Source organism: Danio rerio, chromosome 3 (assembly GCF_049306965.1).
Source record: "Danio rerio strain Tuebingen ecotype United States chromosome 3, GRCz12tu, whole genome shotgun sequence".
NCBI classification, from domain to species: domain Eukaryota; kingdom Metazoa; phylum Chordata; class Actinopteri; order Cypriniformes; family Danionidae; genus Danio; species Danio rerio.
Genome location: NC_133178.1, coordinates 21,502,771 through 21,518,449, shown reverse-complemented (window position 1 = coordinate 21,518,449; position 15,679 = coordinate 21,502,771). Strand labels below are relative to the sequence as shown.

At 32.5% G+C, this 15,679-nt stretch overlaps 1 protein-coding gene across 11 annotated transcripts in view; it reads right to left on the bottom strand.

Annotated features, from left to right (window-relative positions):
- Window positions 1-15,679, bottom strand: part of tanc2a (tetratricopeptide repeat, ankyrin repeat and coiled-coil containing 2a) — a 248,094-nt gene that overhangs the window by 42,787 nt on the left and 189,628 nt on the right. For all 11 annotated transcript variants that reach the window (XM_021473490.3, XM_073944348.1, XM_073944349.1 and 8 more), the window contains 3 exons: window positions 11,402-11,550; window positions 4,591-4,780; window positions 3,890-4,141 (listed from right to left, as the gene is read on the bottom strand). In XM_021473490.3, coding sequence (XP_021329165.1) covers window positions 3,890-4,141; window positions 4,591-4,780; window positions 11,402-11,550 — 591 coding nt within the window. The remainder of the gene's footprint in view (window positions 1-3,889; window positions 4,142-4,590; window positions 4,781-11,401; window positions 11,551-15,679) is intronic.

Below are 15,679 nucleotides of genomic sequence, written 5' to 3'. Positions count from 1 at the left end.
TCAGTATAGATGTGTGTTCAGAGGATTAAATGGAATTAAATTTTTATTTTATATTATTTTTTATATACATTTATTAATTTTTCTTATTTATTTCTTTATTTCTTTATTTTTTGCTTATTTGTTTATTAATGCTATTACTTATATCTTTTTAAATATTTCCTATAGAGGTCGGTATATTGTATTTTTAGTCAGTAAGTGTATGTGTGTATTGTTTGTCTGTTCATATTATTTTGCTTAGCTCTAATACTATTCACTCTGTACGTTTTATTCTATTTTTCTCCCTTTGTCGATCTGTATTGCTTAATTTACAAAAAAAGGGGATCAAATTAAGTTGCCATAATTGTTTGTCATACTGAAACTCAACATAAGAAGAAACCTGATTTGCAGAGAATAGAACATAAAAAATTTGGTAGTGGGTTTGATTACTTTGCTAGAAACTACAAAGAAAACCCAAGCAACATAATGAAAACCACCACCCACGTGCGTCTCTGCATTGCGTTTTATGTAGATATGTGCAAGTGAACAGAGGAGAACCTGTCTAGACATGCTGAAGTCTGTCTGTCTGCAAGAATAATCAAAAGTGTGCTGAAGTCAGAGATCACACAGGTGATGAAAGATGAACTCGTAGAGAGACTTACAGATGAGCAGAGAAAGAAATGAAAAGTGTGAAGACTGAAAGAGATGAACAGCGTGAGATGTGAGCATGCATGAGTAAGAAAGAAAACCAGATGGAGGGAAGGAGGGAGAGAGAGAGATGTGTAGATGGATGAACAAATAGATCAACTTGTGTGTGTGTGTGTGTGTGTGTTCTTGAACAAAGTATTCACAACACATCACATTATTCTATAATAATAATCTAAAATGAAAATAATCAATAATTATAATAATTTATTGAACAAAAACTCTAAACAATTTATTAATATACTTATTAACAATTATTGTTATTTTTATTATTATGATTATTGGTATTAACATTATTATTTTAATTATTTAGATTTATTTATATAAATGTAATTATTTAATTATTGTTTTAATTATTATTGCAATAAACAATATTATAGCTTATTATTGTTATTATTATTATTATTATTATTATTATTATTATTATCATTATTATCATTTATTATAAATAAGTAACATTGTTTTCCTACCTGTCACGTCACATTTATCTATAATAAAAATAATAATAATAATAAAATAACTTTAAATAAAATGCATTATTGTTATTAATAATAATAATATTATAACATTACTATAACATAATTATAATAAATACAAATACAAATAATTATTAAGTATTTAACAAAATTTAAAAAATATATTAATTCAAGTATTACCAACACAATTATCATCATCATCATCATCATCATCATCATCATCATCAGTATTATTCTTATATTAATATTATAGTAACAATATAAAGCAATAACAATATTATTATAGCTTAGTATTACTTATTATAAATAAGTAACATTGCTTTAATACCCGTCACATCACATTTATCTATAATAATAATAATAATAATAATAATAATAATAATAAATAATAATAATAACAATAATAATATAAAATTAGAATCATAATAAATAAATAATATGCTTATTTAACAAAATTATAAAAAATATTAATAAAATTATTAACACAGTTATCATCAACATCATTATTATTGCTATTATTATCATCATTATTATTGTTATTTTAATATTAACATTCCAATAACAATATTAAGCAATAACAATATAATTATAGCTTATTATTACTTATTATAAATAAGTATTATTGTTTTCCTACCTGTAACATCACATTTATCTATAATAATAATAATAGTAATAATAATAATAATAATACAATTAGAATTACAATAAATAAATAAATAATTATAACAAGTTTATTTAACAAATACAAACAAATTGTTAGTTTAAATATCATTAACACAATAATTATATTCAACATAATTATCATTTTTATTAATATTATCATTTTATTATTATTATTGCACTATCAATATTATTAACAATAAAAAAGGTTTTGTTATAGAATAGAATGCCTTTTTTTGTCACTGTACACATATACAGTGTATTTGTTACAATTAAATATATTAATTAATTTTATTTATATATTAAATATATTATTATGTATAATAAATAAGTAACATTTTGTTTTGTAAGCTATAAAGCAAACAAACTGCCTAATAAAACTATTAAACCCGTCTTTTTCAATTAGATTTTATTGATAATTTTTTGTCAGTTTACTTATATTATTTCTTTCAGAATGCACATACGCACATGCACACGTACAAGCATACGCACAGAAACTAAAGTATAGGGTGCTCAGCTACTGCACTTAACACTATTTTCCCACATGTGAATCCAAACCCAGCAGCAGAAATCAGAACTGATCAATAAAAGCTGGAGGAGATTGACACAGGCGTCCTTGCTTTGCAGCATCAGGAGCTCAAATGGCCCATAAAACGGAGAAGAGGCCACTTCTATGGCTCTCCCAGTAATCGCCTTTACTGACCTTGACATTTGAAGGGAATTGGAAACACGTGTGTGTTGACTTTTAGGGTCTGGATTATGTGGGATATTTCCTGTATCTGCAGTTCACCGTTCATGAAGAGAAGTGTTCAAAGAGCTTTGGCTGAATGAGCCAAACACTGAGCTCACTCTAAATATTCACCCGCGCAGAAGGATGAATGAGAGACATTGTAACTTACAGCTTTTGACTGCTTGACTGAGTCTTGACCAGCTCAGCATAATATATTTATGGAGGCTGAATTATTAAAAAGACTCAATAGAAGAAAAGCAGCCAAAACAACCAAAAGCTGTATCATAATTATATTAATAATAATAATAATAATAATAATAATAATAATAATAACAGTTATTATTTTTAATATTATTATTATTAATAATATTTTATGACAATATTATGATTATTACTATATAAATTCTCATTCTTTATCTGGACTTCCCACATGCTAATACCGCGTTTTAAATTATTCTTCCTGTTTAAGGAGGTTCCAATCAAAAGAAATGAAAAAATCTAAATATTATCTGTATAACAACTTTGTACTACTGCAAAACTGTATGTTTGACGTTTTGCTTTATTTTAAACCATCATGTAAATAACATTATACATTACTCTGTTATGTTCATTTGACATTTGTATTACATGGAACTATGTGGCCAATGCTCTTTTGAGTTCAAAGTGTTTTGATCCTCCAAATAATTTTCTGTCTGCATTTACAGTAGCTCTATTTAACATGTCTGTTTACTTATAATATTCAGTGGTAACACTTGCTATGTTTCCATCCACCTATTTTGATGCAATTTGGATATGCGCTTTCAGGATGCTGCATAAAACCCTTTAAACACATCACTTAAAACCATTTAGGTGTGAACATGTCAAAATAAATTGGTAAGAAAAAGGACTAACAATGCAATTTGAAAACAACATGTCTCAGTGGAGAAAAAGTTTGGAGCACATATTTGATGCATAAGAAGTTAAAATGCAAAGCTATACTGTAAATCTATTACTTCTTTACTAAAAGGAAATAGGTCCATAAACTACTGTTTATTGGAATAAGTAAATTACAAGAATTAATTTCATTAAATATTCATGCTAAAAATATCATTTTTTGTTTATTTATTTTTTAAATGTATCTAATATTTCCAGGCAGGTTTTAGTGAACTAGCAATATTGTCAAAAACACAGTTCTAAAAGTCCTCATCTCCTACTAAAACAAACACTTGCGATTGGTTCATGAGATCAGTGAGTACCGATTGGCTCTTCAAATGTTATTATCGGCAGATCGATCAGAGCCTCCGTAGTATGCAGTCAGCAATACAGTATTGCTGATCAAAGTAGTAGAGGAGCAAACACTCACCTGCCACAGAGTTGGGCCGGGGCATGAGGTAGAGCGGGATGGAGTGAGCGGAGTGAGACACAGAGTGCTCCAGGCTCCTCTCAGGGATTTTATTGAGGCTGTATGTGGAGGCGGCCATGTTTTCATCCACCCTATAGAGGAAGGAGTCCGTGCCCATTGACTTTTGTGCCTGCCAGAGTTTCAGGCTGCCCCGTGAGCCCTCGCTGTGTTTGCCTCCGTGCTCCGCATTCTCTGAGTAACTCGTGAGTGTCGCTGTAAACAGAAGACATTTGGGAGATTTGAATTGGATGCACACTTGACTTTCGTGTTCATGTATATCACAGTTGTCATGTTGACATGTTGCCCATAAATCCAATTAGTCCAATTACGATATATAACTATAATTTAAAACAATAAGAAAAAAATGATGAATACATTTAATGAATACATTAAAAACACTTTATTTAAAGATGTACATACTATAATAATTACAAATAATTGTGCATAATTACATGCAACTAACTCTAACTCTTATCTTAAACCTAATAGTAAGTACATGTAATGAATTATTATCACTCAGTAGTTAAATGAATATTTACACTGTAATAAGGACACTAAAAACCATGTGTAACCAAATATTATTTCGAAAATTAATGTGTGTTCATTACAGATTCAGTTCCCTGGTTCGTTACATACATGATATAGAGGATAATGTGCGTCACCTATAATGCCGCTGTCCCGGCTCTCCAGTGTGGATGTTGGACTGGTGATGGAGCCGTAAGCACAGTCTCGGGTGCTCATGTTACCAGGGGCTCCAGCAGGCAGAGTGGAGCAGGGGCTTCCAGCAGGTGGAGAGGCTGTGCTGCTGGCCAGACTGGAGCAGGGGCTGATCCTCTGGGTCATGGAGAGGCACTGAACACAACACAAGACAACACACTTATAAAGTATACTAAATTACAATTTTGGCCATATTTTTTGTCAGTATTACACAGTATATATGTTATTATTTATTTTATAATAATGATTAGAAAACTTAACAACAACAACAACAACTACTACTTCTACAACAACAACAACTGCTACTACAACAACTATTACAACAACAACAAAAACTACTACAACAACAACTACTACTACTGTTACTACCACAAAAACATTTACTAATACAACTACAACAACTTCTACTACTACTACTACTACTACTACTACAACAACTATTAATACTACAATTATTACTACAACTAAAACTACTAAACTACAAAAATAACTGCAACAACAACAACAACTACTACTAATACTACTACAACAACAACAACAAATACTACTGCTACTACAAATACTACAACAATTACTACTACAACAACAACCATCAACAATCACTACTTCAACTACAAAAACAACTACCACCACTACAACTATTACTAAAACAACTACTACTACAACTACTACAACAATCACAACTAATTCAACTACAACTACAGCAACTACTACAACAACTAAAACAACTACTACAACAACAACTACACCAACAACTACTGCTACTACAACAACTACTACAACTACTTCAACAACAATTACAGCAACTACAACAACTATTACAACAACTGCTACTACTACTACTACTACTACACATAATTCAACTACAACTACCACAACAACTACAACTACTATTACTACAGTACAATCACAACTACTACTACTACTGCAACTGCCAGAACTGCAACTACAACAACAACAACAACTACTACTACAACAACTAATTCAACTACAACAGCAACAACTACCACTACTGCTACTACTACGACGACGACAACTACTACTACAACAACTAATTCAACAACAACTACTACAACAGCAACAACTACCACTACTGCTACTACTACAACGACAACTACAACAACTAATTCAACTACAACTACTACAACAGCAACAATAACAACAACAACTACTACTACAATAATAATAATAATAATAATAATAATAATAATAATAATAATAATAATAATAATGATCATAGTCTTTTCTTTAGTATTGTATTTCCTTAATTAATAATAATACACTTTGCATTATAAAACTATGTAAAATAATTACAAAATTCATGTAAATAATAATAAATAGTGTATTGCTATAAAATGTACATGGTAAAAGTACCAGCAGCAGCAGCAGTAAAATTATAACCTTATGATTATTATTATCACTAATAATTGCAAAATAGCTATTTACCCTTAAAAAAAGGCATAACAATAGAACTAATTATGTTTTATTAAATATATCACACAATTTTTATTGTATTTTCATTGATTAGACTCACATTTTGCCTACTCGGGACACAGATTTACAGCTCACAATGTAAATTCTTTTCCCAGCTAGACATCTTGCATTATCTAAAGGTTTAACAGAATGAATATAAGTAAATAATTTGTAAAATTGCTCTTAAAATAATCCATTAACTTCAACTGCGCACTACACACTGAAACACAGTGCTCAAATTACTTATTTTACTGGTGTTTCTTGAATTCATTGTTACACAGCAGAAATATAGCATACCGAAGGCTTTCTGATAGATCAGTGCACCAATGCGTATATATGAGAGTCGTATTCCATAAAAGCAGCATCGCTGAATGACTTTCACACACAAAACTGCCCACAGAAGTGGAAATCTGCTGACTGCTATTTAATGATACAGTGCTGTCCCATATTTCTGCTGAGGACTGCACACTCATGTGGAATTATCTCTTTTTATGGCCTGGGCTGACTTCAACTATTTTCCACTGTGACTCAGTATTATGCAATTTAATACAATGTTATTGACTTTATGGTATACGACAGAGAGAGAACGTTGAATTTAAACTCATAACCAAGCGCAAAGGGGAGAGAAATTAGGAATATTTTGGCACATTGCGGTCAGCTACAAGACATGAAAACCAACCAGAATGGTGGATCGTTTTACCCAATGGGATGAAAGAGCGAGAACGACAAAGTGAGAAACATAAACAGACAAAAGAATGATAATGAAAGAGTTGCAGGGGAAAAAGCAGAGAGGGAGTAGAAGAGACATGGAAAGAATAAGTGGTTAAGAGAGTTCATGTCTGACTCCGGGTTTGCCGCGAAGTCCACATTAATGACCTCATACAGACGAATATGAGCTTCAGTGAGTCAGTGTCTATCCAAAAGTTGCTTTAGATAATGCTTTTTCTTTTTTTGGCAACCCAAAAAGGGGTCATAGTGCAAACCAAAAGGATGTTCTTTCATAAAAACAACAGTTTCAGATTGGAAAATGAGATTAAAAAGCAAGTTAAAGCAGCAAGTTGTAATAAAAAGTACATTTGAATTATACAAATTCTATATAAGTCAATGGCAGAAATGTATTGATTGCAATTTTCTTGGCCCACTTTGATGTCTGATTTTTGGGAAATTTGACAAACCAATAGTTTTTTCTTCTAAGAACTATAATTTGCAGCATATCTAATTATAAATCTAACATACAGTATACGCTTCTGGCAATACAGTTGAGGATCAAAATGCAGCAATCTATATAGGCTCAATTTATATTTATATCTATATAAAATTGATTTAGATAATGCTTACATCACACTAATAATGTGAGTGTATGTGGTTGGCTAAGGACAGAATAGAAGTCAAGGCAACTAACCTATATTCAAGTATACAGATATTTGTTTTTTCTTGACTTTTCCAAAACTTTACATATACGGTTTTCCGTTACCGTATATGAACCCTGTATACACTAAACTAGTTCATTTGTTTATACATCTTTTTATGCTTTCATTCTATATACATTCACAATGTACTATTTGAGAAATATATTGTAGAACACTTATCATCCTTTTTTATTTTATTCTCTCGATGCTGAATTAATAATTGTTGAGTTGACCTTGTATTCAATATATTATTTTAGCATTGTTTAGATATTCTAATGAGTCATGAGACCATACTGTTCAAAATGAACTCCAGACACACTTGATCTCTGTTACCCTGATGAAGGCTAGGGTTTGCAGGAACGCATAGGTGCAGATTTAAGAAAAAGCCATGTTAATAAAGATTTTTGATTATTTTCCCCAAATTTTTCGAGTGCCTTGAACTTCCTTTTGCTGTTTATTCTGATAAATCCCTTAATCCAAAGAGCACCGACACATTTATTAGGCTACCCCTGTGCACTTTTTGTTTGATTTTGGATTTTAAACTTTACTTTAAACTTCTTTTCAGTACACACTTTTTCAATGTTTACTAAATTTAACAGTACTTTTTGAGAGGTATTTTTTGAAAGTCAAACTACATGATGCTTACCAGTTTTCTATCGACAAATCCACCCGAATGTCCTAGTGTAAAGCTGTTTGAAGGTTTTGATCTTACTTTTAAACCACCAACATTGGAATGTCTTCTGAGATTGACTGAAAACCACTCAAAACTAAAAACACTTTACACTTCCTGTCACTATGAACCAGCCAGATTTTGGGTTCAAAAATGTTCCTTTAATATGCTTCCAAATAGCTCAGTCTACACCTTTCTGTGTAATTCAGGATTCGGTGTGCGTGGGAGAGGTTGGCTTTGAATGGCCTTTCAGTGACCACGCTGGCCTGGCAGGGTCTGCTTTCTGAAATAGCTGTATGGATGTCTGAGCCGCTCAGCTTTGGCTGTGGACGGCAGGAGTCTTGTGTTGTGCCATACATTCCTACTCTCAACTATGTGTCGGATCAATGAGGTCAAACTGAACCGTGAACAATTAGGAGGGAATGAAACGCTTCTGATTCTAACCAAGGGAATGTGAGACCGAATCCAATAAGAACATTCAAGAGTTACGAGAATGAAAGCCACATGGAATAAAGACTAATGCCAGGCTCAGACTAACTCATAATGAAATTTGGATGCAGCACACTTTCTATGAATTTCTCACCTCAAATCCCAACACATGGAATAAATCGATTGATTATTATTATTTACTTATTATTATACTAATTATTTGACAACTGCCACTTTAGACAAAACATTCAAAATAGAGTAGGTCCCTCTTTAACCACCTCACATTAGCAGGTAATATGCAGCAAGCGTCAGAAGTAATCAAGATTTCATCTTTGATTCTCAGGAGGTGAAATCAGGCTAAAACTCCTAGGCTTTAACTGAGGTGTGGCCAGATGATATGCAAACTACATTTCTCTTCTTGATAAAGCACACCAGCATCTTCTTATTTAGAGTTGATGAATAAACATTGTAAAAACATATGCAGTGAGCAGCTTGAACTCTGTTTGATCCTAATTTATTAATCACACTTGTGGTCTTCACAATCAAAAGGGATACAGACCTATAAAGTACCCTAAAAATGTATTTTTGTTTTAATAATATTTATTTGAAAAGGGACTAAGCCGTAAAGAAAATTAATAAATGAATAATATTTATTTGATTTGATCTTTAATTTTTAAGGGGGAGGTTTGTAATTTTGCAAACTAAATATCTGTTGAGGTTTTTGCTTATTTCCCATTCACTTCCTTTGATGGTCATTTTTTGACCGTGAGGATACAACAAGTGTTTTTTTTCAACCATTTTGCATGCTTAAAACATGGCCTCATTTTTTTATGTTTTCACATAGCAAATGCCAATAAATTCCAAGTGTTTTAGACAATTTCGTTAATTCTGTAATTAAAAAAACAAAACATTCCAGCTTAAAATGACCGAAGACTACCAGAGGGTTAAAGGAGTTATAAACATATGAAGTATGGTGTACTTTTTAGTACATCCTCAGACCCTTTCAATTTGATGAAAAGACATAGCATCTCAGATTATTTGATGAAACTGCACAGTGACCCCTAGGACTAGCTTTTAGGACTGAAGAAAAACATGATCAAGTGTCAGGTCTCCTATATATGGATCGGGTGAAACTGCCTTAGATGAAAAAGCATCAGACCAAAAGGCACTGGATGAAATGGCATAAGACAAAAAGTGATTGGATGAAAAGGCATCATCAAAATTTTTTTCAGTTAAAGACAACATTTTGATTACTCCTGTGAATTTGTTTTCCCAAAATATTTCCCAAGTGCTTCTTAACAGATATATTTTAAACTTTTTTTTTTCAAACGTAATAGTTTTAATAACTTAATTCTAATAATTAATTTAATTTGTCTTTGACATTTGACGGTACATAATATATTTTACTAATACATTTCAAGATTCTTAGCTTAAAGTGCTATTTAAATGCACTAATTTAAGTAGGTTAATTAGTTTAAATTGTTGGACAAGTGAGGTTTGTACTGTAGTCAAACTAAAATAAATAAGAAAAACATATTAGAAAATACTTTGAGAAATGTCCCTGTATATATAATATAATATAATATAATATAATATAATATAATATAATATAATATAATATAATATAATATAAATAATATAATATAATATAATATAATATAATATAATATAATATAATATAATATAATATAATATAACATAGTATAACATAATATAATATAATATAATATAATTTAAGTCAAATTTTCCTCCTAATTTGTTCATTATAAAAATATTATTGTCATAAGTACAATTTCATGTTTTTATTTTTAAGCCAGAAAAGGAGGAACATATTTGAACTTGAATTCATTTTTAAAGATTTTACAGATTTAAAAAACAAAACCTTGTATTCCATTTAAATGTAAATTATTATGACATATTAATTGAGAATATAACTTTTAATGAACAAGTCAAAAATTGCTTCTTTATTCTGGTCTCATTCTTGTCAGTAACCTGGCCCTATTTGTCTAAATTCTAAATTCTTCCTTAAGTAATTCCTAATTTTACAGGAGTGGAAATTAATATAAACCAGCGGCCCTAGATTTAATTTATTCTGACCTCAGTTTTATTGTTACTGTAATGTATATTAAAATCAAGCACTTGAAATCCCAATCCCACAAAATCATGACTTGTGTATAATAAAAAACAATCTATTAACATAGTATTAAAACAAACATTTAATCCTGTTTCTTAACCATTTTTTTCTGTACAATCAAACTTTGTATTACTGACTTACTCAGTCCTGAAATTCCTAATGTGTTGCTACATGAAGTTTATTTGGTAGCATAATCAGTATATCAGTAATTAGATTAAAAAATACAATACAAAAATACATTTCAATTCACACAACATGACTAATAGTATGTTAGTGTACTGGATAATGAATTGAACACATGTTGGATTCAATTTTCCAGACTTGAAAGCTTTCTAAGCACTGCAAACCCAGAAGCAGATGTTGACTGGGTAAGATCAGTGTGGACTGTAAATAGAGCAGCGGCAGGGGTTTCAGCATCTGCTGTCTGAGACATGCCTAGTTAGACCCGAACTGCATCAATATCCCAGCACAAACTGCTGCTGTTCATCCAAAACCCTGAAACATCTGTCACGATTTAGAGAGCAAGGATATCTGTGTTTTGGAGGTGGGGAAACGCCTACTGACAATTATCATTTACCCATCATCAAATGACAAAGTCACTTGATGTATTTTTTTATGACTAATGAGATTGCAAATCAAACCTGAGGGTCATCTTGCTCCTCCATGGTGTATTGTGCTCCAGCAGGCCCTTCATTCACTTTATCCCCCAGCAGGAACCCCAGTCGCGTCATCAGTGTGTTTGCAGCCTCGTCTACAGAAGGAGGAGGACCCAAATTCTGCCCTTCATCCCCTGTAAGAGAATAACACAGAAAGACAGAGGTAAAAAATAATGTTTATAAAGAACAAACCCTGTACTAGAGCGAATTTTGCTGTAAAACATTTGTTTCAGCATTCATAAATAAATAGAAAGTTTACATTTATTTATTTATAACACCAGTATTGTCTGACTGGTACTTAAAAAAGCTATTTAAAGCATCTTTGCAGACTACAATGTTGTTTTCAAGTAGTAGATCACTAGTATTTTTACCAAAAATGGTTTAAAGTCGAATATTTCTATATTTTTTATAGTATATCTTACAATTAGGGATTTAGAGAAAATTTGGCAGAATTATTGGCTGAAAATGTAATTTTCAGTTTTTAAACAAAAGATAAAAAGGGTCAAAATATAAGTGTTATGAAGCTGACACTGACAAGACTCATGCAGGCAATGGTCAAATAAAAGAGCATAACATACAAAAGGGTAATTCAATAAACACGGTCAAAATACAGTCAAGAGGTCAGTCTAAGCAGTAAAGAATCAAATGAGAATCAGGCTAATATCAAAACAGAAAAAGCAAACAAGGAGAAACACTTCGTAATGTTTGATAGAAACAAGACTCAGCCATGTGTGAGTGAAAGTGACATGTATATATAGTCCTTGTGGAATGTGGAAATGAGCAGCAGCTGTGTCTGAATGTGTGAATTTCTGAATTATTGTCAGCTGTTGTATGAGTTGATGGGCGCAAAGAGTTCTGGGAGTTGTAGTTCGGTAGAATGTAATCTACCAATAAAGATAAAACAGCACTGGCGATTAGTATTACAGACTGCAGGAAGTAATCCTCAGCAGGGACAACACTGCTGGCAATCACAACAATAATAAAAAAATTATAAAAAAAAAAAGACTATGCTGTGCCAAACTGTTCAGCAATGTTCAATGTGCTCATCTCTAGCTCTATTCACTGTGTCCTCTGAAGCAGCTTTCACACTGGATGTGAAAAACAATGCGCTTTAAAAACTCATTTATTTCAATGACAGAAAACCATTGACTAGTTTGCACACACACACACACACACACACACCGCAAATTCAAAATAGTAAATTATTCCTCTCTGTGAATTTTTGGCACATTTACCCATATAAATATCTATGCATCAACCAAACATTGACTGGAAAAGCAAAGTCTACTCAAATAACACACCGACATGTCATTAAAATGTCATTATTTTCTTTACTTGTGCTTTTTTTTTTGTTTAAGTTATTGAGTTGAATTTAAAAGTTCAACAAAATAACTTTAAATTATTCAATTATAAATAAGTATTACAAAGGATTTTCGGTTTCAGCTTTCAGAGTTCAATTCAATTCATGCTTATTTTGTTGTGTTTATATTGCTTTTACAATGTAGATTGTGTCTAAGCAGCTTAATATAGAAGTTCTAGTAAATTGAAGCTGTAGTTCAGTCCAGTTTTCGGAGTTGAAGTTTAGTTTAGTGTGGTTTAATTTTTACTGCTGAAAGTTCAAACACTTAAGAGCAAATCCATCGATGCACAAGTCCACAAGTCCCACACCAAGCAAGCCAGTGGCGAGGAACAAACTTAACTAACTGATGAAAGTCAAGGAAAAAAAAACATGAGAGAAACCAGGCTCAGTTGTGCACGACCATTTTTTTTCTCTGGTCAAACTTCCTGTGTGGAGCTGCAGTCTAGGCACTGAAAGCTGGAGAATGCTAGACGTCCATCATGTAGAATTGCAGGTGTAAGTAAGTCACCGACGGGTGATCAGGCTGGCCTATGGGAACAATGCAAGGACTTGTCTGTCACTGTGGTCTTTCTGGAATCAGTCTCAAGCTCTCCACTCCTCCATTGCCACCACAGCGTCAGCTCAGGATACGGCCTGGTCCAGGATTACGGGTACCCTGGCATCATTTCCTTTAAGGTCTTGGATCTCATCAATGGCACAGCATAATCTCTAGAGACCACAGAATGTGTATCCTTTACTATCTCTAAGTAACACTTTGAGAAACTGCTTTCTATGGCTTCAGTAAAGGGATTGTTATGATTCCTGCCAATCCACATCATCCAGCGTCGAGTTTGACACGAAAATCACAACCACATCCAGAAATCATGTTGCATACCTGTGGTCTCATAGCCCCATTTGCATGCTTGTCAGTTCATTTATCCACAACATTGCTAAGCATCCTGCAAAGAATGCTAATAAAATAGAGAACACGATTCTCCCATGATTCTGAAGAGACAACTTAACTAAAGCTTTTGTCAAACTTAGCTGCATACGTTTTCAAATATTTTCCTTATTTGATGTAACAACAAAAAAGCAACAACAAAAAACATCTTATGAACAAAAAGGATTAAATGTAATTCCTATGACCTTCACACATTGATTTCAAAGCTGAGATTTTGAATTAGTTAAAGTTTGTAACACTAAAATAATAACACTGGTTAAAAAGAATCAAGACTAAAGCTGCATGACTGCAGCTTGACCAATATAATAATCAGAGGTTTGATGTTGACATAAATCATAACTATTTAGACTTAAGACCATTCGAGTGTTTGAACACAGATTGTGATATTTAACAGATTAATTGTGCAGCTCTCAATCACAGCAGATAAAGACATGTAAACCAGCCCACAATGCTGTTAGCACAAACTCCTCGCCACACCAAAACCACCTCACAATCCCCAAGAGCGGGATATCTGGGTGTCACAGTGTTTCTCAAACCCTGGTCACAGATGAAGCGTCTGAGACTGTGCCTTCATGTATACAGGCAAAGTCAAAGGCTGATCTCTAGACTTCAAAAGAAGAGCAGTCCCCAAGGTGGCTAAATCCACAGTGAGAAGAGCTTTTTCAAGATTACTTTTCCCATCATGCCTTTCACCTCTCACCATAAAAAAAGAGAACCGACTGCAAAACAAACAGAAATAGGAGGCAAGTCGCTACACCTCTAAGGCGTAGGATTGTCTGACTGTCAAAACCGTCCTCTGAGACTCCAAATGTCTCTAAGATCAACCAAAACCTCAGCAGCTCTGCACAGCAGCTAGTGTTAAAGGCCCTTCACACCAATCACTTTAAAGATAACAATAAATGTACAGTTCTAAAAATCATTCTGAATGATATAGAAGAGTTCACACCATTACAATAAAGATGTAGAGAAATGATATCACTGGGATCACTTTAAGAACAATTTATTTCTCAGTTAAATGATAAACACTGACAATCAGTCAGAATCCATTGAAATTTAAAGTCAAACAATTTAAAGCTATAAAACATTGTGGAGAAGCTCTACTTGATGTTAAGCCCACATTTAAAAGATTATTTAAAGATAATAACCATCTTTGTAAACAATTAATTATACCATGAAAAATAATGACTAAAATAATGACACTACTACACTGGCTATGATCACTAAAATTACTGTTTGATTTGATTGATTACACAAGCTGGATTCACTGGTTCATCCCTTTATAACCACAGTGTACCCATCTTCTGATGGCTACTTCCAACAGGATAAAGCACCATAAAGCGTAAACAATCTCAGACTGGTTTCTTGAACATGACAATGAGTTCACTGTACTCAAATGGCCCCCACAGTTAGCAGATCTTAATCCAATAGAGCACATTTGGGATGTGGTGGAATGGGAGATTCGCATCATCTGCAGCAACTGTGTGATGCTATCATGGAATACCATGAACTACAGTACCTTGTTTGATCTATGCCATGAAGGATTAAAGCAGTTCTGGAGGCAAAAGAGGTACTAGTAATATGTACCTATTAAAGTGGCCGGTGAGGGTAGACATTACCTATATGCTATAAAACTACGGGTTACCTATGTTCATATACAATAACTTATATTTGACTGTAATGCAATGGTGTTCACCTTTTGCAAATCTGCATTGAAACAACAATTATTGTAAAAAGCGCTTTACAAATAAAGCTGAATTGGCAGTCAGCATGTAAAACTGTGCACAAAACAATAGTATATTTCCAGAAAATGTTACGAAGATTATCAATTAGTTTCTTGTTTTGAATGGCATGTCTCTATTACATGGAAATCTGTTTGACTGAATGCATGGTTGATTCCAATCTCCCTTTTTTCGGGTACCGTCCTAACACAAAAATGTTGTCATAGCAACAATGTATTTGCTCA